This window comes from Sciurus carolinensis, unplaced genomic scaffold (genome assembly GCF_902686445.1).
Source record: "Sciurus carolinensis unplaced genomic scaffold, mSciCar1.2, whole genome shotgun sequence".
NCBI classification, from domain to species: domain Eukaryota; kingdom Metazoa; phylum Chordata; class Mammalia; order Rodentia; family Sciuridae; genus Sciurus; species Sciurus carolinensis.
In genome coordinates this window covers 154,004-181,830 of record NW_025920336.1, presented here as the reverse complement: position 1 = coordinate 181,830, position 27,827 = coordinate 154,004, and the positions used below count along the sequence as shown (strand labels likewise).

Genomic DNA, 27,827 nt, shown 5'->3' with positions numbered 1-27,827 from the left:
AGCATTTTGGTGACTCTGGCATCTGGGCAGCTGTGCTGCATTTGGGCGGCTTTGTCGCATTTGAGTAACTCTTTGTCCCATTTGGGCGTTGTGTTGTGCCTGGGCAACTCTTTGACACAATCGGAAATTGTTTTTGTTGGCTAGCCAATTTTTGATTTAGCGCGCTACGTGTCTGTCTGTTTGTGTTTTGTACTGTATGGTCTTTACTCTTGCCTTCTATCAAGTTCTTCATTGTGTTAGTCTGTTACAATTCACCACCGTTCCTCACTCCCAACTCCTCTTCCAGCGCTCCTGCGGCGGCGGCGGCGGCGGCTCAGGGCGGGCGCCGGCCACGTCCCCTGGCCACATCCCCCGGCAGCAGCGGCGGCTGTGCGCCGTTCCTCACTCTCAAACTTCTCATCTCCAATCTGGAGGAAGACGAGTCTATAGATCTCCTGATAGAAAGGAGCAATACTAATCAATGGTCAAATTCATTTCATCCTTTTGGAATTATACAGGAAACAGGTTTTCAACCGGATAGACGACCAGCGGCAGCTCTCTGCTGTGACGACATTTCCAATCCACATCGGCATCGTCTGGCCCGGTTTCTTTTTTACCTAACCCTTACATCTCTTCTCCTCTCAATAGTTGGATATCTAATTGTTATAGAGATGGGCCAAACTCAAAGTACCCCTTTGACTATCATGGTCAGCCATTTTGAGGAGGTTCAAGCCAGAGCACGTAATTTGTCAGTTGAAATCAGTAAAAGAAAACTTGTAACTTTTTGCAAGTCGGATTGGCCCACCTTCCAAGTGGGATGGCCCCCAGAGGGAAACTTCCACCTCCCAACCATCCAAAAGGTCAAAGATAAAATCTTCCAATCAGGAAAAATTGGCCACCCAGATCAAATTCCCTACATTTTAACCTGGGAAAACTTGGTAGATAATAACCCTCCAACCTGGCTTTCTCCCTTCCTACCACCACCGCCCTCCCCCACAACTAAGATGCTTGCCCTAAAGAAGATAGATTCATCAGAAAAGTCCACAGCTCCCCACCCTATTCTCCCAGAGGATGATCCAGACCCCCTTCTTGTTAATCCTCCCCCTTATATGCAAGCCCCTATTCCTCCTCAGGACCCAGGACCGGAGGCTACAGAAGAGAGAGAAGCGGCTACGACCGAAAACGAGGAAGAAAGAACTGGCTTGGGAGGGCTGGCAAGGCGAACACGGAGCCGAGCCCAGCGGGCAGCCGGCCCCTCCCGACCAGAAGCTCCAGATTCCACGGTCGCTCTGCCGCTCCGAGAAACTGGGCCGCCAGACAATGCTGGCAATCCCCGGCTTCAATATTGGCCCTTCTCTACAAGTGATTTATATAATTGGAAAAATCAAAATGCTAAATTTTCTGACAATCCTAAAGACTTGATTTCCCTTTTAGATAGTGTCATGTTCACTCATCAGCCTACTTGGGATGACTGTCAGCAGCTACTCCGGATTTTGTTCACAACCGAGGAACGTGAAAGAATCCAGATGGAAGCCAGAAAGTTGGTCCCAGGAGACGATGGACAACCCACTGTAAACCCTGACTTAATTAATGCTTCTTTCCCCTTGTCCAGGCCTCCGCAAGATGAATGGAACTACAATACAGCTGAAGGTAAGGAGAGACTCCGAGTTTATCGCCAGACTCTAATGGGGGGTCTCCGGGCAGCAGCTCGCAAACCCACTAATTTGGCCAAGGTGTATTCAGTCATGCAAGAAAAACAGGAATCACCTCAGCTTATTTAGAAAGATTAATGGAAGCATTTAGACAGTATACTCCTATGAATCCAGAGTCCCCAGAGAATCAGGCAGCAGTAGTAATGAGCTTTGTTAACCAGGCAGCACCGGACATAAGGCGTAAGCTACAAAGAATAGAGGATTTAGAAGGGAAAAGTATTCAAGACTTAATGAGAATAGCCCAGCGGGTATTCAATAATAGAGATGCACCAGAGGAAAAGCAGCTTAGGGCTACTAGGGAGATAACCAAAGCATTAGCAGTAGCAGTGCAGGGAGGGAGAGCAGAAAAAGAAGGAAACAGACTCCCGAGTAATCGACCACCACTTGGGAACTCCAGAGTGCATGATCTGGGTCAGAATCAGTGTGCCTACTGTAAGGAGGAAGGCCATTGGGCTAAAGATTGCCCTAAAAAGAGAAACCATAGAACCAGAGATGGTAAATGGACAACTAGGAGACCATCAGTCCTGGTCACCCGAGATGAAATGCATGATTAGGGGTGACGGGGTTCGGAACCCCTCCCCGAACCTAGGGTAACTCTGAAAGTGGAGGGGACTCCAGTGCAGTTTTTGGTGGATACAAGAGCTCAATATTCAGCCTTGACTGACCCTCAAGGAAAGATATCAACAAGCACCTCATGGGTGCAAAGGGCTACAGGGATTAAAAAGTGCCCTTGGACAACCAAAAGAACAGTAGACTTGGGAACGGGAAAAGTGTCTCACTCGTTCTTAGTCATACCTGACAGCCCCTATCCCTTGTTGGGAAGAGATTTATTAACCAAAATCGGGGCTCAAATTAATTTTCACCCTGAAGGTGCCCAGGTAACCGATGGGCAAGGAAAATTGCTACCTATGCTAACTCTTACTTTGGAGGATGAATATTGGTTACACCAGCAGCCGCGATCCCCTGATAAAAACATTGAAGACTGGGTACGGCGGTTTCCAGATGCCTGGGCAGAGACTGGGGGAATTGGGTTGGCTAAACATCAGCCCGCCCTCTATATAGAAATAAAACCAGGAGCTAACCCCGTTAGGGTTAAACAATACCCCATGCCCAGGGAAGCTCAAATAGGAATAACCCCTCATATCCGGCGACTGCTGAACCAAGGAGTACTACGTCCTTGCCGATCGGCATGGAACACCCCCCTGCTTCCAATACGGAAGCCTAACTCGAACGAGTACCGCCCAGTTCAGGACTTAAGAGAAGTAAACAAAAGGGTGGCAGACATACACCCTACTGTGCCTAATCCGTATACACTTCTGAGTGCGCTTCCTCCTTACAGACAATGGTATACGGTGCTGGATTTAAAAGATGCCTTTTTCAGCCTGCCTCTAGCTCCAAAGAGCCAAGAGCTATTTGCCTTTGAATGGACAGACATTGATGAGGGTATAAATGGACAACTTACCTAGGACGAGATTGCCGCAAGGATTCAAAAATTCTCCCACCTTGTTTGACGAAGCTCAGGCAAAATCATCCCAACCTAACTTTGTTACAATATGTAGATGATCTCCTTATAGCTGCTGAAAACTGGGATGAATGCATCCAAGGGACAGAAGATTTACTCCAGACACTAGGGCACCTTGGGATATCGGGCGTCAGCAAAGAAAGCTCAAATCTGCAGACCTGAGGTAACATACTTGGGCTATATCCTAAGGGAAGGCAAACGATGGTTGACACAAGCCCGCAAAGAGACTGTTCTAAGAATCCCAAAGCCCCAGTCCCCACATGCCAAGTAAGGGAATTCCTTGGGTCGGCTGGCTTCTGTCGACTCTGGATCCCAGGGTTTGCGGAATTAGCCAAACCACTGTATGAGGCCACAAAAGACAAGCAGCCTTTTAATTGAACAATAGAAGCAGATACAGCATTCCAACAAATCAAGGATGCCCTCTTTTCAGCCCCAGCTCTGGGGCTTCCTGATGTCATTAAACCGTTCTTCCTCTATATAGATGAAAGTAAAGGGATCGCAAAAGGAGTTTTGACTCAATACCTAGGCCCCTGGAGGAGACCAATAGCATACTTGTCAAAAAAACTGGATCCGGTGGCTGCGGGCTGGCCCCCATGCCTACGTATGATTGCGGCCACAGCCCTAATGGTAAAAGATGCTGATAAATTGACAATGGGACAAGAATTACATGTGGTCACTCCACATGCTATTGAGGGAATCCTGAAACAACCTCCAGATCGATGGCTCAGTAATGCTCGGCTCACACATTATCAGGGCTTATTACTTAATCCTCTCAGAATTATTTTTCAGGCACCCTCAGCCCTCAACCCTGCTACACTGCTTCCTGACCCTGACCTGGACACACCCATACATGACTGCTCGGAAATCCTAGCCCAGGTTCATGGGCTCAGAGAAGACCTGCAAGATCATCCGCTGCTCGATGCAGATGCAGTATGGTTCACAGATGGGAGCAGCTTTCTACATCAGGGTCAAAGGTATGCGGGTGCAGCAGTAGTGACTGAGACAGAGGTGATTTGGGCTGAGCCCCTACCAATAGGCACCTCTGCCCAGAAGGCAGAACTGATAGCCATGACTAAGGCCCTAACGATGGGAAAAGACAAAAAATTGACTGTATACACGGACAGTTGTTATGCCTTTGCAACTGCCCATATTCATGGGGCTATTTACAGAGAAAGGGGAATGCTAACCGCAGAGGGGAAATCTATAAAAAACAAGGAAGAAATTGTGTCCCTGATAGACGCCCTCTGGTTACCCAAGAAATTGGCTATCGTACATTGCCCTGGGCATCAAAAACCATCTGATCCAGTATCCAGGGGCAACTGCTTAGCAGACAAGGTGGCATGTGAAATAGCCCTCCAGAGAGACTTGATCACGGTTGCTCAACTCCCAGACTCTGGCCCACGAACCCTCCCAAAAGACCCAACCTACACGGAAGAGGACTTATCATGGATTCGCCAGCAACCACTAGCCCAATGCTCAGATGGATGGTGGAAAGACTCTGAAAACCGGATAATACTTCCAGAGCTGATGGGGCAGAAAGTGTTGTGCAGGCTCCACCAGACCACCCACATGGGGACAAGAAAATTACAGGACTTGATGCTGCTAGCAGGAATTAAAATTAAAGGTGTACAAAATAAGATAGAACAGATCGTCAAAAGTTGCAGGGTTTGTAATTTAACAAATGCAGGATATAGCAAGTGGGAATCCGGAAATAGATTAAGGGGGGATAGGCCAGGGGCATATTGGGAAGTTGATTTCACTGAAGTAAAACCTGGAAGGTATGGGTATAAATATCTATTAGTTTTTGTAGATACTTTTTCAGGATGGGTTGAAGCATTCCCCACCAAGCGGGAAACGGTGCAGATAGTGGCTAAAAAGATTTTAGAGGACCTCCTGCCAAGGTATGGATTTCCCGTGATGATAGGGTCTGACAATGGGCCAGCGTTTACTTCACAGGTAAGTCAGGGGCTGGCTTCAGTACTTGGGGCAAATTGGAAACTGCATTGTGCTTATCGACCCCAAAGCTCAGGACAGGTAGAGAGAATGAACAGAACTTTAAAAGAGACCTTAACCAAATTAACCCTGGAGACTGGCGGTAACTGGGTGGCTCTCCTTCCCTATGCCCTATATCGGGTGCATAATTCTCCCTATAAGATGGGACTCACCCCTTATGAAATCATGTTTGGGACCCCGCCTCCAATACTCCCTGATCTGACTGAGCGGCTTTTAACAGAAGAAACTGTGGATGATTTTGAACTTTTATCTTCCCTCCAGGCCCTGCAGAGGGCCCACAGAGAAGTCTGGCCTAAGCTCAAAAGTCTGTACGAGTCAGGCCCGCCTCCTGTTCCTCACAACTTCCACCCGGGTGATTGGGTCCTAGTGAAGCGACACCGACAGAATAACTTGGAGCCGCGGTGGAAGGGCCCCTACATGGTCATTTTGACTACACCCACCGCCCTCAAAGTCGACGGCATCGCCTCCTGGATTCATCACACCCACGCCAAGTTGACTAAACCCCTTTCTGACATCGTGCTTCCTGCCCTAGATGACTCTGCCTGGAGAGTGGACAGGTCTAAGGACAACCCACTGAAGATCAAGCTTTGCCGCCGCAGACTGTGACTATATGTTCTTGCTTTTACTTTGTTCTTTCGTTCTTGCCACAACTATAGCTGTGGCTCCAGTTTTTGGAGCCACCAACTTGAGCCCATATCAGCCTTATGAAATCACTTGGGAAGTAACCAACCCAGCGGCAAAGGTTCCCAGCTTGACTGTAACTGAATACCACCCTTTATGGACGTGGTGGCCTGAACTGCAAGTAGACCTTTGTACCTTAGCAAATGGGGCTTTTTCAGTGCGAACAGGTACTATTAGTGTTAATGAAGAATTACATCTAAGTAAGCGGGCCCTTACAGATACAGTTAGTGGGAAAACAAGAAAATTTAACTGTGCTTATACCCGCGGGAGGGAGGAACTTCAGCGTCTCCCCTTCTATGTGTGTCCTGGTTATTCTCATCAGAAAGAATGTGGAGGGGAAGAATCTTATTTCTGTGCTAAGTGGGGATGTGAAACTACAGGGCAGGCTTATTGGATAAAAGCCTCTCGTGACTTAATTGAAGTCAAGCGAGGAAAAAAACCAGTTTCATGTAAAAATAGGTGTAACCCCCTCTCCATCACCTTCACCGATAAGGGAAAGCGGGATAAACAATGGATAAAAACCCGATCATGGGGGTTATGCCTGTATGCTGAGGGACCTGATTTGGGGGTAGTGTTCACTGTTCGAATGATTATAAAGGTTTTCACCCAGCCATTAGGGCCTAACCCCATTTTACACCTTCCAGCCCAAAGAGTCCCGGTTATCCCCCCCACCCAAGGTCCAAAAATTAGTAAATTAGTTACTAGCCTCCCAAATACCCCACAACCGACCACCCACTCCTTAAGTGCCCCCTACGTAAGATCTAAACAACCCCATGAACAGTCAATTGTGGATCCAATTCAAACGGAAGCTCATCCCCTTCTGAGCCTTTTGTCTTGGTCCTTCCTGGTGCTCAATGCCACCTATCCTAATTTGACCAGGTCCTGCTGGCTCTGCTACGACACTGTCCCCCCATATTATGAGGGAGAAGCAGTGCAAGCGCATGTTACTATCTCCACCAAGCTCCAGGATTGCCGCTGGCGATCTACACAGTCCCTAACCCTAGAACAAGTGTCAGGGCAAGGGCTCTGTTTAGGAGCAGTGCCCCATGCCAGCCGGTCCCTCTGTCATTTGACATGGAAAATCCAACCGGAGGAAGAAAACTCTTTTATAATCCCCCACAATGATACATGGTGGGCTTGCTCCTCTGGACTCACCCCCTGCATCCACTGGAATGTGTTAAAACAGTCAAAGGATTATTGTGTTCTAGTCAGATTGGTTCTGCGGCTAATTTACCATGAGCACCAAAGTTTTATGACTATGATTGAACAAGGATGGGGCCTGAAACAGAACGCTATTCGACACAAACGGGAACCTATTACCACGTTAACTCTTAGTCTGCTGCTCGGGGCTAGCTTGGGAGGGCTAGGAACTGGAGTAGCTTCGTTGGTTACTCAGAACAGACATTACTCCAATCTAAGAGCAGCGATAGATGCAGATATGGAGCGTTTGGAAGATTCAATCTCTCATTTAGAACAATCTTTAACTTCCCTAGCTGAAGTGGTCTTGCAAAACAGAAGAGGTTTGGACTTAGTATTCTTACAACAAGGAGGCCTATGTGTGGCTCTAGGAGAAGAATGTTGCTTTTATATAGATCACTCTGGAATAATTAAGGATAACATGGCAAAAGTCAGAGAAGGACTAGCAAACAGAAAGAAAGAACGGGAAGCTAGTCAGAACTGGTTTGAATCCTGGTTCAATTTTTCCCCTTGGTTAACTACTCTGGTGTCCGCTGTGGTAGGACCCCTATTATTGTTACTACTAGCTTTAACTATAGGACCTTGTATGGTCAATAAGTTAATTGCTTTTATTAAGGAAAGAATAAATACAGTACAGCTAATGGTGCTAAGGGTCCAATATCAGCCCATGAAGCCGCAGCAAGGGTTAAAGTAATAGAGACCCAAGATTGGCTCTCTAAATGCTCTTGGAGAGGGGGGAATGAAAGATAGAGACACAGGCTTCCCCAAACTGACCACAGCCCCGGTCGTAAAAATGGTAAAGAATGTATAAACACAGACCTCTCTCCTCTTATCTGTGAAGGCCAGGGGAGCTGGCCTGAGAACAAACCTTGCTAACGATAACCCTCCTCCCGGAGGTCAGAGCGACTCAGAACTTAAGATAACTTGCTTTACAATTGTATATGTTAGCTAATTAGGAAGAACACTGTATAACTGCTTGTCTTTTATTATATAAACCCTGCTAATGAGGGCTGGGGGACCTCTCTTAGCATCACTGGTTAAGGACGCAGAGGACCAAGCTCGAGCTTGCTAATAAATGACTCTTTGCTGTTTGCATTGATCGTGGTCTCTGGTGGTCTTTGCGGGGTCTCGAGTCTTCGGGCACAACAATCCCAGTAGGTTTTTTTTTTTTTTCATATTTCAAGCTTTGTTCAGAGTTATCTCAATGGGCTAAAAGCTTAAAGGATTATATTTTAGCTGCACATTAACTGATTATTTGATTAAAATTTCTGATTTTGAGTAAATTTCAACTAAAATATACGATGTTGTTTTCAAAATGTTAAATGCCACACAGATCTTTAGGTGATTTATAAAATAGTTCTTCAAAGGGCAGACATTTTTAAAATGCTACTGATAATGAATCCAAAGAGCAAAAGGACCTAATATCATGCAGAAATTTTTGTTGTTGTTTTTTTTTCCCAAGAGCTACAGAACTAAAATTTTGTAATTCTATTACACTCAGTCAATGTTGGGTATCTCTCTGTGTGGGTTCATCTGTGTGTGTGTATAGACATTGAGAGTTGCAGTTTCTGTTTCAGTTGATAAAATATGATAACTAATATGAACTTAGCATTCAGAGTGATTTCACTTTAAATTTTGAGTAAATGAAATTCTAGTGATTGTTTTGATTTCATAAATTAAATTAAAAACAACCATTTTTAGGAATTAATTGACTTTTTATTTGAAGTATAAGATGGCATTGATATGAACTGGAATTGTTTTATTATCTGTGGAGTTCTAATAAAACTGCCATATTTTGCTTTTGCTTTCTTTTTTACTTAGAGAATTACAGTCATACATAGTAAGGGGGTTGATTTGGACAAAATCAAACAAACATGGAATTTTATTTACTCCCTTTTGGTATAGAGTGCCCTTCAGCTTTCCATCTCTCTCTTGCTCTCTATGTCTCCCACTCCCTCTATTCTCTTCCTTCTACTCTATTGATCTTCCTTTTATTTACTTATGTATTTGACATATATCACTTATTAGTTCACATTTGTTAGTGCATAAAAAACATAAAGGTAAAAATAGAGCAAAATACATATTGAAAAGTTATCTTGGGTTGAGTTCAAACATCTTTAAACCTATTACTACAGTTATACTTGCTAAAGCATGTATTTGCACACATCTCATGTTTTACACTGATCCGTCTCAAACAGACTTGAATGCTTAGATTTCTTGTGCTCAATTGTTTCACCAATATGGATGGCAAAATTACATAAACCTTTTGTGTGATTATATTTTCAATATAAATTTCATAAAGAATAGAATCTCAGAACTCATTTTTCTAATAAGAATGTACTTTTTCTGAGTTTATCACTATGATTTTTAAAAATTGTATCCAAACCACAAAGATAAAAGCATGGCCATCCAGTGAACACAGAAACCTTGCTTTTTAACAACAACTAGCACACGCAATTGCCATAACAAATCGCCAAAACAAGCATCAATACAAATTTGTTCTACTGCAGTCTGCTAAGTCTCTACATAATACATTTATTTCAAATATAACCAATACAAATTGTCAGCATTTCCCATTAACTGTGGTGGTTTTCCTTATCTTCTAAGCTTCAGTACCAATGATGGTCACTAGTTTTTGGTGAAGTGGTTAACCAGGTAGAAAAGCATACTTAATTTTATTAGAATGCTATCTTTAAAGATGGCAAAGGTGTTGGGCATAGAAATGAATCTTTATGCAAGAAGGTTTAATTTGGGAAATAACAAAGAATATGATTTCAACCTACAACAACTAATTCCAGGCCAAAGTGGCTTCTGGTATACCCAAGGAGCAAAGGAATATTTGGGTTTAATTTTAAAAATGCACAGATAGTTTAAATGTTTTATAAAAGAAATTGTCACTTTTGGAGTTATTTGAGACATAGTGAGCTCGGATTGTTGAATGACTACAATTATTAGCCATTAATTATTAAATCTAAAATAACTAAATCTAATCTTAGGGAAAGAGCTAAATGTTTGATAGAATTGGACTTGCAAGACTGCATGTCAGGCCAGTGGCTTTATTTAAGTAGTTTGAAAGGCCCCAGCTCTATGTCTTAAACCCATAACCTAGGTCATTCCACCCCAACCCCCCTGAGAAGGTTGCACGACTTACCCGGAGGTTGTCAAACTGATAAACAGGTTGAGAAAAAACAGGGCGGTTGGGGAAGCACAGACCATCCCTGAACAAACAGGAACTGATAAGCAGGAACCATAAAGGTGTCAAGCAAAAATTTCCAGGAACATAGTACGAAAAACGACCTTACCCTTTAGGTGAACCATGTGTGGGATTCCAAATAGCCAATAAGATACCTGTTGCTAACCGCACGCGTGAAACCTGCCCCTTTACCCTATAAAAAAACCTGTACCCCAAAAGCCCGGTGTGCCAGTTCACCGAAGCTCTGGCTGAGGTTTTGCTGAGCACCCGCAGGTGCCTGTGTACCAATAAATAGCCTCTTGCTTTTGCAGCCAGTGTCTTCGCGTGATCTTCCTTGGACAGGGGGACGGAGGTTCTTTCATCTGGAGGTCCCACCGAGATCGGTGTTCTTGCTGCCCCAAATCCCTGCCCGAGGAACTTCTGGAAGAACTACTGGGAGGTAAGCTGGCCGGCTCGAGCTCATTGTCGTGTTTGTTTCCACGTCTCTTGAGCGCAGCGTTAGTCTGATCACGCGTGGTCACTTTGTACTTTGGGCAGCCCGAGAGGGAGTTGACGAACTCAGACTTCTCCCCTGCCACCCTGGGAGACGTCCCAGGGGTCCTAGTGCACGATTCGTCGGGATTTGCTTTTGGCCGGAGGGGCTTACGCTCCCTGACACCACTTGGTACTTGCCGAAGACGCGCAGCGTTTGTAATTTGTTTCTTGGCCAGAGGGGCTTACGCTCCCCGATGCCGCTTGGTACTTTCGGTCTGTGCCGAAGACGCGCAGCGTTTGTAATCTGTTGTCTTGTCTGTGTTCTCTTGTGCTTGTGCCTGTTTCTTAATTTCCTTTTTACCAGCGAGACTGAAATGGGGCAATCCATGGTAACCCCCCTGAGTCTCACCCTCGACCATTGGCAAGACATCCGAAACCGTGCCAGCAACTTGTCGGTCGAGGTCAAAAAGAAGAAGTGGGTAACCCTCTGCACTTCTGAATGGCCAACATTCAATGTAGGCTGGCCCAAAGAAGGATCCTTTAATCCCGATCTTGTTTCACAGGTCAAATCCCACATCTTCACTCCAGGCCCTAGAGGACATCTTGACCAAGTTCCATATATCGTGACTTGGGAAAACCTGGTTTTTGACCCACCACCATGGGTCACCCCCTTCGCTACCCCAAAACCCCTCCTCTCTTCCCTTCCTAACGAGCCCTCCCTTCCTCCTCCCGCTCCTCTTATTCCTGTCCCTACTCAGACCGCCCAAACCTCTAGACTATACCCTATACTGGATAAATACAAGCCCTCCATTTCTCCTAAGTCAAAACCTCGGACTGTCCTTCCGCCTGAGGAAAATACCTTAATAGTCCTACTAACAGAAGAACCCCCACCTTACCCTCCTCAACCTCTCCCCGACACCAACCCTCATCCGGATTCCTCCGAGGAGGATGAGGAACCCCCAACTGCCGGGACCCTCCCAGACCCCTCTCTGATGGTGGGAAGACTCCGAGGGCGCAAGGAGCCTACAACTTCTAGGGAAACCTCAAAGGTTTTCCCCTTGAGACAGACTGGAGGCCCCAACGGTCAATATCAATACTGGCCTTTCTCTGCCTCCGACCTTTATAACTGGAAAACCCATAACCCTTCCTTCTTGAGTGACCCTGTAGCCTTAACCTCTTTGACTGAGTCCATTCTAGTAACCCACCAACCGACCTGGGATGACTGCCAGTAGCTTCTCCAAACTCTCCTCACATCCAAGGAAAGACAAAAAGTCTTATTAGAAGCCCGTAAAAATGTTCCTGGGGACAATGGGCGTCCCACACAGCTCCCCAATCTGATTAATGAGGCTTTTCCCTTGACGCAGCCTGATTGGGATTACAACACTGATGAAGGTAGGAACCACCTACGTCTCTATCGCCAGTTACTCATAGCGGGTCTCCATGGGGCCGGACAAAGGCCCACCAATTTGGCTCAGGTAAGACAAACTGTTCAGAGGGCGGACGAAACCCCTACTGCATTTCTAGAAAGATTGAAGGAGGCATATCGAAGGTTTACTCCTTTCGACCCAGATAGTGAGGAACAGAAAGGCAATGTCTCTATGGCATTCATTTGGCAATCTTCCCCTGACATTAGAAGCAAGCTACAAACGTTGGATAATCTGCAGGATTTCTCCCTAGCAAATTTGTTAAAGGAAGCAGAAAAGATTTACAATAAGAGGGAAACTCCAGAAGAGAAAGAAGAGAGGATTAGGAAAGTGCAGGAAGAAAGGGATTTGAGATACCGAGAGGAATTAGATAAGAGGGATTGAAAACGTAATAAAGAAATAAGTAAAGTACTGACCACAATAGCTCAGACAGGGCCACAAGAGACTAAGCCAGGGAGAGAAAGGGGACGAAGCAGGCCCCAAGTGGAACACGACCAATGTGCCTACTGTAAGGAAAAAGGACATTGGGTAAAAGACTGTCCAAAAAATCCCAAAAGGCTCCCCGACTCAAGGAGGTACCCCAACAAAACCCCTCAACTACTAACTTTGGATGATGAAGATTAGGGACGTCAGGGTCAGGAGCTCCCCCCTGAGCCCCGGATAACTCTACAAGTGGGGGAGCAACCGGTAACCTTCCTAGTGGACACAGGAGCACAACATTCAGTGCTGATGCAGGACCCCGGACTCCTAAGTGGAAAACAACATGGGTCCAGGGGGCCACCGGATGAAAACCGTATCAATGGACCACTAAAAGAGAAGTCCACCTTGCCTCAGGTAAGGTCTCCCACTCATTCCTGCATGTACCCGACTGTCCATACCCATTACTAGGAAGAGACTTACTGACCAAACTAAAAGCCCAGATTTGTTTTGAGAATGGACAGGCCTCTATAAGTGGGCCCAACGGGGTGCCTCTCCATATACTGACTTTTAACTTGGAAGATGAATATAGACTATTTGACAAACTCCCCGAACTTGGCAAAGATATGGACTATTGGCTCAGCTCCTACCCAGAGGCCTGGGCTGAAACTGGGGGAATGGGAATGGCAATATGCCAAGCCTCCATAGTGATCTCACTCAAGACCACTGCAATACCTATCAATATTAAACAATACCCCATGTCCAGGGAAGCTTACCTAGGCATTAAACCACATATCAAGCGGCTCCTAGATCAAGGCATACTGACACCTTGCCGATCACCCTGGAACACCCCTTTACTCCCAGTCAAAAAGCCAGGGACTCAAGACTATTGCCCGGTCCAAGACTTAAGGGAAATAAACAAGAGAGTGGAAGACATCCACCCCATGGTACCCAACCCTTACAACCGCCTCAGTACCTTGCCTCCCACCCATACCTGGTATACTGTCCTCGATTTGAAGGATGCATTCTTCTGCTTGAGGTTAAGTCCCCAGAGCCAGGCCCTATTTGCATTTGAATGGAAGGATCCTGAGGAAGGACTCTCAGGACAATTGACCTGGACCCGGTTACCACAAGGATTTAAGAACAGTCCAACACTTTTTGATGAAGCCCTACATCAGGACTTAGCTGATTTCTGGTTAAGAAACCCCTCCCTAATAATGCTCCAATACGTAGATGACATTCTAGTGGCCGCCCCTACCGAAGAAGAATGTATTGAAGGGACCAAAGCATTACTGCAGGCTCTAGGGCAATTGGGGTACCGGGCCTCGGCAAAGAAGGCACAAATCTGTCAGACGAAAGTTACTTACCTCGGGTATGAGCTTCATAATGGTCAGAGATGGCTCACCGCAGCCCAGAAAGAAACTATCTCGAGCATTTCCACTCCCCAGAATCCCAAACAACTACGGGAATTCCTGGGGACAGCAGGTTTTTGTAGACTATGGATTCCTGGATTTGCAGAGATAGCAGCCCCTCTGTACCTATTAACAAAGCAGAACAGCACTTTCGCCTGGACAAATGAACACCAGAGGGCATTCGATCACATCAAACAGGCCCTCCTATCTGCCCCTGCCGTGGGTTTACCGGACGTCACTAAGCCTTTTGACCTCTTTTTTGACGAAAAGCAGGGATATGCAAAGGGAGTCCTAACCCAGAAATTGGGACCATGGAGACGCCCAATCGCCTACTTGTCAAAAAAATTGGACCCTGTGGCATCAGGATGGCCTCCCTGCCTCCGGATGATAGCGGCAGTAGCAATCTTAATTAAGGATGCTACTAATCTGACTCTGGGACAGCCACTAACCTTGTTAACTCCACATGCCATCGAAGCAGTAATCCGGCAACCCCCTGACCGCTGGATCTCCAATGCCCGGCTTACCCACTACCAATCTTTATTGCTGGACACGGACCGAATCCGGTTCGGTCCTTTAGTAACTCTAAACCCAGCCATGCTCCTGCCCCTCCCCGGGGGACCCATCCCCCACAATTGCCAACAGATTCTTGCAGAGACCCAAGGAACTCGACCAGATCTGTTAGACCAACCCATGATGGATGCGGAGTTAGTCTGGTTCACTGACGGGAGTAGCTATTTGCTAAACGGGGAACGATGAGCAGGATCAGCCGTCACCACTGAATCAGAGGTAATCTGGGCGAGCGCGTTACCGGGAGGAACATCAGCCCAGCGAGCAGAGCTGATAGCTCTGATGCAGGCCTTAAAACTGGCTGAGGGGAAGAAATTCAATGTATACACAGACAGTCGGTATGCCTTTGCTACCGCCCATATCCATGGAGAAATATATCGGCGGCGAGGGTTATTAACCTCAGAGGGAAAAGAGATCAAGAATAAGACTGAAATCTTAGCCTTATTAAAGGCCCTCTTTCTGTCAAAGAGACTAAGTATAATACATTGCCCTGGTCACCAAAAGGGAGACCATCTAGAGGCAAAAGGAAACAGACTGGCAGACGAAACTGCTAGGAATGCAGCTTTAGGCCCCCAGCTCCTGGTGACTACTCTATTGCCCCAAAAGGCCACAAAGACTTCCATTGACCCTGATGAACAATGGGTGTACGAGGACAAGGACCTAGACATTTTACAAAACCTAGGGGCTGACTATAACTCAGCAGAGAACACCTGGGAATACCAAGGGAAGACAATAATGCCACTCAGAAATGCCAAGGAATTGATTAAATCCCTGCACAGGCTCACACACTTAGGGACAAAGAAAATGAAAAACCTCTTGGATCGAGGGGAAGGAAATCTATACTTGCCCCATAGAAACTCTCTTATTAAGCAAGTAGTAGAAAATTGCCAAGCCTGTGCCCAGGTGAATGCAGGCAAGATCAACACAGGAGCCGGGGTACGAGCCAAAGGACATAAACCTGGGACCAATTGGGAAGTGGACTTTACGGAGATCAAGCCTGGTATGTATGGATACAAGTACCTCTTAGTTTTTGTTGATACCTTCTCTGGATGGGTAGAAGCGTACCCTACCCGACATGAAACGGCCAAATTTGTGGCAAAGAAGTTGTTGGAAGAAATTTTTCCGAGGTATGGTATCCCAGGGACCATTGGCTCAGACAACGGGCCTGCCTTCACCTCTCAGGTAAGTCAATTAGTGGCCAGTACATTGGGGATTAATTGGAAATTACATTGTACTTATCGACCCCAAAGTTCAGGACAGGTAAAAAGAATGAATAGAATCTTTAAGGAGACTTTAACTAAATTAACGCTTGAAACTGGCACTAGAGACTGGGTACAACTCCTGCCATTAGCTTTGTACAGGGCCAGGAACACACCTGGTCCCCAGGGATTAACCCCCTTTGAAATCCTGTATGGCACACCACCACTTGCTGTAAATTTCTATGAAACTGAGATTTCTGCTCTATTTACCCCTACCCTGCAGACCCACTTACGCGCATTACAGTTAGTCCAAAATGAAGTCTGGAAGCCCCTAGCGGCAGCCTACAAGGAACAACTGGAGAAACCAACAGTGCCACACTCCTTCAAGATAGGGGACACTGTCTGGGTCCGCAGGCATCAGAAAAAAAACCTTGAACCTCGCTGGAAAGGTCCTTACATCGTCTTGCTGACCACCCCTACCGCCATCAAGGTAGACGGCATTGCAGCTTGGGTCCACGCATCCCACATGAAAGCTGCACATCCACAAGACTCCACCCCTGCACCCCAGGAATCAACATGGAGGTTACAACGCACCCAAAACCCACTAAAGATAAGACTTTCATGCTGTTAATTATCTTAGCTTTGTTTCCCATGATGTCCTATGGCAGTCCACATGTATCCAGAAATCTAGTTTGGTTTATTCACAATATTGAAACTGGAAAAAAACTGGTTCTGGCTAAAGGGCATCATGCCCTAAATACCTGGTGGCCGGACTTGACTTTTGATTTTTGTAAATTAGCCGAAGGATCTTGGGAACACACTCAGAAAACCAAAGGGGACTCCTATCCACCCTGCAGATTCCGATCCTGGTATTTTTGCCCCGGGCGCACCCGTACCTATCAATGTGGGGGGCCAGAGGCCTACTATTGTGCCTCATGGGGTTGTGAGACTAGTTCAAATGGGTATTGGCTCAAGGGAAAACCTAGAAATGACTACGTGCAATTTTTAGAGATAACCCCAGGTGAATCTAATGTAACTATCAGATTTACCCAGGAAGGAAGGAAACAGATAGCATGGCTTCAGGGGTACTTATGGGGGGTTCGTCTATACACTCGGCAAGGCGATCCAGGGCTCCTATTCCGAATTTGGGTAGAGGCAGAAGAAACAAAAACCCCAGTAGGCCCCAATTTGGTTCTTGGAGACCAGCGGGTACCCACACCCCGAAGAGACTGGAGTCCACAGTCCCCGAACGGAAAGAACCCTCCAAGGCCATACCCCCACCTACTAGCCCTGCATCCACACCAACAGATAGCATCCTTCTTAGAAGCCCCTTTGTTGAATCTCCTCCTCCAGGCACTGGGGATCGGCTGTTGCGCCTAGTCCAAGGAGCTTTCCAAGCCCTTAATTCCACCAGTCCAGACAAAACCCTAGACTGTTGGTTATGTCTAGTCTCTAACCCACCTTATTATGAGGGAATTGCCACCACAGCTAGTTGGACAAATAGTAGCACTCCTAATAGCAAGTGTTCCTCCCTACCTGGCTGTAAACTTACAATCCCTGAAGTCAGTGGGCAAGGCCTATGTATAGGCAAGGTACCTAGGTCACATCACTCCCTTTGTAATCAGACCCTCCCAACTCAGGACGGCCATCAATATATCTGGGGACCTAATGGGACCTACTGGGCATGTAACACAGGACTGACCCCTTGTGTGTCCACTGCCATTCTAAATGTCACAACTGATTTCTGTGTATTAGTCCAGCTATGGCCTAGGATATCCTACCTACAATCAGAATATGTTCTGGGTCACCTAGAAGGCCAAAAGAGGCACCCCCGGGAACCCATTAGCCTGACCCTAGCTCTGTTACTAGGAGTAGGGGGAATTGCTGCAGGAATCGGTACAGGAACAGCTGCAATAGTACAGGGAAATCAATACTTATATCTACAGGCCGCCATGAATGAGGACCTAGCTGCTATGGCAAAATCCATTACAGCCCTAGAAAAATCTCTTACTTCCCTTTCTGAAGTTGTGTTGCAGAATCGAAGGGGATTAGACCTACTGTTCCTACAGGAAGGCGGTCTTTGCGTGGCCCTAAAGGAACAATGCTGTTTCTATGCTGACCATACAGGAGTAGTCAGAGAAACCATGGAAAAGGTAACAGAAAGATTAGCCAAACGGCAGAAAGAATATAAGGCACAAGAAGGATGGTTTGAACAATGGTTTAGTAAGTCCCCCTGGTTGACTACCTTGCTATCTACTATAGCTGGCCCTCTGATAATTTTAATACTAATTTTCACCTTTGGGCCCTGCATCTTGAACAGACTAGTACAGTTTATGAGGGACCGACTTTCCACAATCCAGACTATGGTCCTTACCCAACAGTACCAAATGATTAAGCAAACTGATGAATACTCTCCATAACCGAGGCAGGATGGACAAATGGATATAGGATTCTATCCATGATAAAGAAAAAGGGGGGGATGAAAGGCCCCAGCTCTATGTCTTAAACCCATAACCTAGGTCATTCCACCCCTACCCCCCTGGGAAGGTTGCACGACTTACCCAGAGGTTGTCAAACTGATAAACAGGTTGAGAAAAAACAGGGCGGTTGGGGAAGCACAGACCATCCCTGAACAAACAGGAACTGATAAGCAGGAACCATAAAGGTGTCAAGCAAAAATTTCCAGGAACATAGTACGAAAAACGACCTTATCCTTTAGGTGACCCATGTGCAGGATTCCAAATAGCCAATAAGATACCTGTTGCTTACCACACGCGCGAAACCTGCCCCTTTACCCTATAAAATAACCTGTACCCCAAAAGCCCGGTGTGCCAGTTCACCGAAGCTCCGGCTGAGGTTTTGCTGAGCACCCGCAGGCGCCTGTGTACCAATAAATAGCCTCTTGCTTTTGCAGCCAGTGTCTTCGCGTGATCTTCCTTGGACAGGGGGATGGAGGGTCTTTCAGTGAGCTGTCTGTGTGGTAGTTTCTCTTATTCAGTGACTTGTGTACACAGCTGTCTCTTCATGGTCTTCCCCTGTTGTTTGTCAGTATTTACATTGCAAGTCTATCATGAATGACAATGTTCACAAAGACATTGATTTTTGTGTTTTGGAAACAACCAGGAAATGAGAATTGAATTTTTGGTTGAATTTCAGAATTAAATATGCAGTAGAATGCAGTTTACTGAATTAGGTAATAGAGGAAATGGCAGAAAATGAAAGTGAAGCAAAGATATACCAAAGCCATCCTAAGTTCATTGAACCATTGATAATGATTTTGTATGATAGTAATGAATTAGAAACTGTGAATCTGGCATTGTTCTAGGACTGAGGATACAAAAGAGAAAAAAAAAAAACATGAAAAAGTCCTTCTGGAGGAGGATGAGCATTTTTTCAAATAACCACACAATAGGTCTAATTATTAAATGTGGGATGCCCAAAAAAGAAATGTTTCCTAAATTGCCTTTCTTATGCCTGGTGCCTGAAATCCCAACTACTTGGGAAGCTGAGATAGGATGATTACTTGATCCCAGGTGTTCAAGGTCAACCTGGGGAACATAAAGAGATGCTGTCCCAAAGAAGGAGGGAAAAGCAATTTTTCTCAGATTCTATTCCCACCTGTACCGTACTCCTCAGCAGTAAAGACAAAACACAGTAACAAATGCTTTCAGATAAACAACAAAAACAATTTATTACTGGTGTATGCTCACTCTCAAAAGGAAGTGAACCCAGAACAAAAGCATGAAAAGAGAGAAATAAAAACACAAAAATTATGAAATATACTGACACATATAATATACTAGGGTTGAGGATATTTCTCAGTGACAATGCACTTATCTAGCATGTGTGATGTCCTGGGCACCATCACAACATGGCAAAAAATGTAAAGACAAAACACAAAAATACCATTAGTGAAAATATGAAGTCATAATTTAAAACCAAGATGAAGGAGAAAGAAATTTTTAAAAGCTTTCATTTTAATCAAAATCCATTAACAGGTCAATAGCTACATTGACTTTTTTTGTGTGTATGTGCTGGGGATTGAACCCAGGGCCTCATTCTTGCAAGGCAAGCACTCTACCAACTGAGCTATATCCCCAGCCCTGCTACATTGACTTTTAAATGGGGACAGAAAAGGCATGATCATTAACAGAAAATAGAGAAATAGAAAACTACAAATACAGTTGAGATTTTATTTTTAATTTTGATGAAACAAATAACATCATGCTAACAAACAAAAATTTAGATGAAATTGAGCATTTTATAGAAAAATAAGCATGAATAGCAGAGAGTAACCAATATACATTGAATATTATGAAAATGGACTTAAAATAGTTTTGGAATAATAAATAAGCCAAAAACAATAAAGAAATTGGGCTGGCATTCACAACTGCCCTCTACCACACACACAACACACACCCTGCTCCCCAGTATATATAAATGCTTTACAAATGAGTTCTAATAAAACCTCAGAGAACAGAATGCATCCTGTCAAATATTTCTCCTATGTTAGCAAAGGGAGAATGGTATGAAAACTTTATGAAGTTAGTGTAAATGAAGTGCCCCAATAAGAGAAGGTCCGAGCACCTATGTGCTATCATTATCACCCAACTATCCTGGAAATAAAGGTGTTCATTGCCTTAAATGTGGGAAGGGTCAGGAGAAACAGGTGGGTAATTTTTGGCTGTCTTTCACAGTAAACCATGAATTAGAGAGAAGACCTTGTTGACTCACCTTAGCACCAAACAAAACCACATCAGAATTGCTAATCCATATAAAAATACAAATCCATATAAAAATAGTTTCCTCTCTATAACATATGCAACAATCAATTCAAAATTTACTGAAGAATTACATATGAAAAACAATATAGGAAAAGTTTTAATTGAAAATATAGAAAAGTTTATTTTGGGTCATTTAATCTACTCAAGCCATGGAGTTTACTTAAGTCACACCAATCACATGGACTGGTCAAGTCATTTGGGCTCCTTAGATCATTAAGTAACAGTGGTCCAACTAATGATTTTAATGTAGCCATACTGCACTGTCACTGAGGCTTATTTTTAAATGGACATGTTTTTCTTTACCTTTTCACACTCTTCCCCTTCCTAACCTGAGTGGAAGAACAAGATTATCTTCTCCTTGTTCAAAGCCAAGTTATCTCTACTTGAGCACATAACCAACAGAGGAGCCAAGTAATTCAGATTTCAGGGATGGCAGAAGAAGATTGAAAGAATGGCTTACCCCCAAACTAGTAAGTAAATCACAGTAGACTACAAGAAAGACCTGGATTGTGACCTTTAAATGAATAGCTCCTTTAAATACTCTCTGTTCTCCCTGAGAGGCAGAATCACAGCATTTGGGACAGGCGTTCTCTGTTACTCCATTGCATGTAAAGCAATAAACCTTAGTTTTCCTTCTTTCAAAACTCTATTATCTTTATTGACTAGGCACTGGGAACAAGAACCAAACTTTCAGTGACATGCTCCACTGGCTATAGAGGGTACACAATCATAGTTTACCGAGGTCATACTGGCTACTTATAATGGTCATAGTGACTACTCACTTTATAAAGGTTTGAAGGCTACTACGGTCATTTCAGAATGAAGGCCAGAAAGGATTTGCAGTTAATAAAGGCTGAGTTGGTCATAGACTGCACTTGTGTCACAGAGGCTATCTGGTGCATAGAGGATCCTCAATGGAAAAGGTTATGGAGGACATATGGACTAAAATGACCATAGAGGCTACATGGGTCACAGAGACAACTCAGGACACAGATATTCCAGAGGTCATGGAGGCTTTAAATCTCATAAAATACATACATGCAATGAAGGCTAATTGGATCACTTTGTTAAATCAGGACATAGAGGGTGCACAGGAAATAGAGACTATGGAAGACACAGAAGTTAAGTATTCCATACTGGGTATGGATGTCATAGCAGATATTCAGGATATTTGAGTTACTCAATCCATAGATAGTATGCAAGTCATAAAGATCATGTAGGTCATACAGTACAATCAGGCCACAGAGGTTACACAAGTCATAGGGGCTAATATGTTTATGTAAGCTACTCAATTTATACACACTACATAGTTCATCAGGGATAATACAGTCATTTCTGCTACTCAGGATACTGTGGGTATGAAGATCATAGAGGTTACATAAGTTCAAGATGCTAAGGTTTTTTAAGTTACTCAGTTTCTAGAGGTTATGCAGGGTACAAAGGATAGACCATAGAATAGATGCATATCATACAGGTCTTAAGGGTAACAGAATTTATGCATGTCATAGGTGTTACTGTGAGAAATAAAATGTCTGGTGATCCTCTTTCAGAACATAGCCTTAATTGACCACATTTGTAGGCATTTTAATTATAGTCTTTCCCTTTGACTGATCCATTTTGAAAATTAAGCAATTGCATATATTACAACCCCAATATCCTCCAATCAGACTGAAGGGCAATAGTGTTGAGGCACTTTTTTCCTGAGCACTGTTGCCATTTCTCTGAAGCTTTCTCTTGGGGCACATCTGCCCCTGAGTTCACTGCCTTGGGTTACTGGAGGTCTTTTCTCTTGGTGTTGCTGCTGATGTTGACACTGTCACAGTCGACATGGCCCAGAGGTCACTGTTGCTCTCATCACTGCCTCAGATGCCTGTTTGCCATCTACACTGTTGCTGCTGATGCTGATGCTTCTGCTCCTGCTATCACTGACACTGCTCTCACCAAAGTCACTGCTACTCCCAGGAAGTCATCTGTTCTCCTCTCTGGGAGTTGCTGCAGCTGCAGCCACAGTCACTGCTACTGCCACTGTTGCCATAGTTCTCCCACCTCTTGACAACACCACTGATGTCTGCAGGTGCTGCTGACCCCCTGGTTACTGCCACCAATTCCTGCTACTACCACCTCCACCACTGTTCAGAAATCTGTTGCCAGGGACACTCCAGGTTTGGTTGCACATGGCCACATATATTTTGAGACACTGGCCACAGCTTAGGTTTGTTTGAAGTGCCAAAGGTTTGCTGCCACTGACATTTTGGGGCACACTGCCCCCATCTGGGGGCACCAGCCAGGACCTGAAGGTTCAGTGCCAGGGTACCTATAGGTTTGGCTGCAACTGGGGTTACAACATAAAAAAATGAGGGAACAAAACACCACAAACAAACCAAGATTCCCCAATAAGAGAAACCATAGACAAAAAAATAGAATAAATATCCGAAAAGTTTAGAATGTCCATAGTCAAGTTGATCTGCAAAGTAAAGAATAGTATACAGAGTTAAATCAAAGAGAAATACAGGAAGTGAAAAATCAATAAAGAGTTAGAGATTGTGTAAAAAGCAAGCAGAAATCCTCAAAATGAAGGAATCAATCAATTATAAATCAGTCAATTATAAATTCAATGGAAAATATCAACCACAATCTAGATCATATGGAAGACAGAACTTTAGACAATGAAGACAAAATATTTAATGTTGAAAATAAAGTTGACCACACAGAGAAGATGGTAAAAATCCATGAACAGAACTTTCAAATATTATGGGATTAACATGAAAAGATCAAATAAATTCTGCCTATCTGGGAGCATGTGAGGTCTTTCCATCTTCTAAGATCTTCAATTTCTTTATTTTTGGTGTTCTGTAGTTTTCATTGTAGAGATTTTTCAGCAGTTTTGTCAGATTGATTCCCAAGTATTTTGTTTTTTGAAATGATTATGAACAGTGTAGTGTTATTTCTCTTTCAGTGGATTCATTACTGATATATAGGAATGCATTTGAATTATGCATATTGATTTTATATCCTGCTACTTTGCTGAATTCATTTTTTAGTTCCAGGAGATTTTGGTGGAATTTTTTGATTTCCAAATGTAGAAACATATCATTGGCAAATAGTGATAGTTTGAGTTCTTCTTTACTTATTTGTATACATTTAATTTCTTTCTTTTACGTCATAGATGCTTCTCAGGTCATAGAGGATACTTGGGCAATAGAAGTCAAACAGGTCACTAAGGAGACCCCCAAAACCTCCAAATTTGTCATTCAAATACTCAACAATGGGCATAGTACTCTACCTGTGAACCTAAAATACTGACTCCAACCTGGTGTCAAGGAACTTGCTCCCAAGGATAAACTTTTCTCCACCTTCTGGCAATTTCATGCTCCCTTGTTTGAACAGTAATGGTCTCAGGATATCTACCACTGGCATTTAAATTTTATCAGTCTCCTTTATTATGTGCTAAAACATTTTATTTCAGCCTACCTCACTTATCCTTCATTCATTACATGACATCCCAGCTAGAACCAATCCACCTTTGCCTCAGCCTGAACAAGAAGCAGTAAGGCCCTTGTCCTAAAGTTGTACCTGTTGAAAACTAAGTTGATGAATGTTAAGCTACCTGTATTTTGCATTTTTGCATCCCAGTTGTCCCCTAAATCTGTTGAAATCTTTAGCTTCCCTACTACCAGTGTTCTAGAGAGGTAATTCCATTAGTATGATCAGTTCCTAAGGTGGAACAAATCTATCCAGTCATTTGTGCAACCTTGGGAATTTGCAGTGCTTTAAATGTGGTAGAGGATAGCCCTCAGAATTGTGGGAACTTGGGACACAGGCCTGGATAATTTACATAATAATTTCTCTCTGGAACAAGATCATGTCAATTCCCTGAGAAAAGCAGTTCTCATTTATCAGATTATTTTTCCTCCTTCCTGCCTGGATTTACGCCTGGCAATTTAAGTCTGAAAACTGTAATCCTGGTGATCTCCTACTTCTTTTGTGATAACTTACCTATATTTTGCTAGCTTCTCCTAGTGATATTACAGATGATACCCTTGCTGTGTTTCCTTGCTACCAAGGTTTGACCAATTCATATACTTGTAATTCTTTCCAGGAAGGGTAATTTCAATACTGTAATGTTAGTCAAGAGGATGGATGCATGAAATCCCTACCTGGGAGAAGGGCTGTGAGCTTGTTTAATTAATATCCAACTCATATCCTGGGGCCAAGCCAGGCACACACCATAGAGATAATGCTCTTTCCTTTCTGAAATTTCATTATGCTGTTCAGGTCATAAAACTCACACAGTTCTTAGGGGCTGCACATGTCCTAAAAGTTATGCTGGTCATAGAGGATATTCAGGTTTTAGAAACTACATTGGACATAGAGGTTAGTCAGTTAGTAAAAGCTATTTAGGTCATCAAGATAAGGAGGACCAGTGGCTTCAGAACACATAAATTATGCAAGTCATACATGTTACTTAAGTAATAGGGGTTATGCAGATCATAGAGGATACCCAGGTCATAATGACTGTTCAATCATAAAGCCTACCAAGTCCTTAGGGGCTACTAATTAAATATATACATAGAGCATAAGCCTGTGGAGGTCATAAATGCTGTCAGGATTACATAGGTAATAGATGCTTCATGGATTATAAATGATATAGGGTCATAGAGGTTACTCATACTGTAGAGATTATGCAGGTCATAAAAACCTTCTCAATTTTTTGAAGCTGCTCAGGTCCTAGACTTTACACAATTCATAAGGACTTCTCAACCCATGTAGGTCATTCAGACTATTAATACTACATAGGTCATATGGGTTACTCAGTTCATTTAGACTACTTAGAACAGAGAGGAAATGCAGGACAGGCAGTCAATGATAGGCCATGAAAAACATACATATTATAGATAATATTATACAAATTATAGAAATTTTGCTTGTTAAAAAATCTTCTGAGATTATAATGACAATTCAGGTCTTAGAGGCAATGCAGGTGCAGGGGGCTTCACAGACTATAGAGGCTCTGAATGTTCTTGTGGTTACATTGGTGATAGAGGCTACACCAACAATAGTAGCTGCATAAATCAGAGGTTATGAGGGTTGAAGAAACTACTTAGGTCAGAGAGTAAGCAGTAAGTCATAAAGTCTACAGAGATCATAGAGTCTGTGCAGGTCAAAGAGGTATGCAATTCACAGATGTTAACAGGACCTAGAAACTACTCAGACTAGGTAAGTTACTGTGCATATAAGTCCTATGCAGGTCAAGGAGGCTAAATGATCCATAGAGGTTAAAAAGTTCATAGCGCTTACTGAGGTCATTTATGTTTCTCAGCTCATAAGGTTATGGGGGTCATAAATATTGTTTAGACCTTAGAAGATACACAGGTCATTAAGGCTATGCAAGTCATAGAAGCTATTTGGGCTACAGAATCAGCACAGGGCATATGAGCTTTGAGATCATTTTGGGTACTCAGGCCATAGAAGTGGTACAAGTCAGAGAGTATATGCAGGCCAGAGACCCTGTGCAAATTATAGAGGTTATGCAGTTCATAGTGCCTGTACATATTATAGGGCATACTAAGGTCATTTAGACCACTATGTCCATAGAGGCTATTCAGGTCTACTAGGCTACTCAGGATAAAAAAACATGCAATCAATAGAGGCTATGCATGCTGTAGAGGATACCCAGGTCATAGAGGTGATACAGTTCACAGAGGCCACTCAATCCATACAGGCTATACATGCCATAGTGATGATGCTAGTCTTAGAGAATATTCATTTCATAAAGGATATTCATGTCACAGAGGCAACTTGGGACACAAAGAATACAAAAATCATATCAGTTACTAAGCTCATTTACACTTTTTAGTCCAAAGAAACTATAAAAGTTATAGAATTTACAAAGAAATAGACACTATTTAGGGCATAAATAATGTACACATCATAAAATGTACTCAGGTCATAGAGAATATGAAGGTCAAACAGGTTAACTGGTGTTAGACATTATTGAAAACTTAGAGACTTTGCAGGCCATAGGGGTCATTTAGGTTATTCAGGCTATATAAGCTACATAAATCTTAGGTGTCACTCAGGATACAGAGGCTTCACAGAAAATAAAGGCTTGTGCAGATCATAGGGGCACCATGGGTCATAGTGGTTCCTGAGATCATAGAAACTCTACAGGTCATTTAGGCTAATCAGGCCATAAAGGCAACACAGGTTTTAGTGGCTGTGTACAACACACAGGCTACGCATGTCATGAGTTATGCACATGACCTGGGTACTACACAGGTTTATATGCTACATTGGCCATAGAGTTTATGCAGATGTTAGAAGCTTCTAAGTAATAGAGGTTATATTGGCTGCAGATTGACTCAGTTCAAGCTGTATGATCAGCTTAAAGTTTTAATTAAAGATTGGAGGATTTTTTAGGTGATAAATTCTACGCAAGTTCTAGGATTATTCAGGACATGTAAGCTACAAAATTTATAAATAATATAAATGTCATGGAAAATACATAAGTCACAGATAGGGCATATGAGTTACTAAGACCATAGAGAAGACACTTGTAATTAAGGAAATCCAGGTCAAAAAAAAGGTGCAGGACATAGAGGCTACACATGTCAGAGAGGTTCTGTTACTGAAAGAGACTACTCAGTTCCAAGATGCTACTCAGTTATAGAGTGTAAGCAGACAATAGAGATTATTTAAGTCATATGTACTACACAGGTCTTAGGGGCTAATGAGGTCATAGAGGTCTCATAGGTCATGAAAGATACTTAGGCCAAAGAGGTTATGCAGGTCATAGAGGCTACTCAAGTCATAGAGGGACTGTAGGCCATAAAGGCTACTCAGTACCTAGAGCCTTTTTAGGTCACAAAAGTTGCAGGGATCATAGAGGGTTTACTGGTCAAAGAGGCTACTTAGGTCATAAAGGTTGTGCCAACCATAAAAGTCACTCAGGTCAAAGAGGATACCTGGGCCATAGAGGCTACAAAAACATAGAGGCCAGGCAGGTCAGAAGGGCTACAAAAATTATATGGATAAAAAGGTCATTCACGCTACTAAGGCCATTATCCTACATTTATGTTTCTCAGGCCATCATGATACACAGGTAATTGAGTGTATGATGGTTAAAAGCTATTATGTCACAAAACTTATACAAGTTATAGATGCTACTTAGCTGATAGAAGAGAGGCAGGTTACAGTGGCTACACAGTTAAGGCTTATACAGTCCAAAGATGTTACTCAAACTATTTAGGCTA

At 43.6% G+C, this 27,827-nt stretch overlaps 1 protein-coding gene across 1 annotated transcript; it reads left to right on the top strand.

Annotated features, from left to right (window-relative positions):
* Positions 1 to 11,145: 11,145 nt before the first annotated feature.
* LOC124975612 (uncharacterized) lies at positions 11,146 to 16,421 on the top strand. Its single transcript, XM_047538236.1, is given in 2 exon segments — positions 11,146 to 12,946; positions 12,949 to 16,421. Coding segments are annotated over 2 exon segments (5,274 nt in total).
* The last annotated feature ends 11,406 nt before the right edge of the window (positions 16,422 to 27,827 follow it).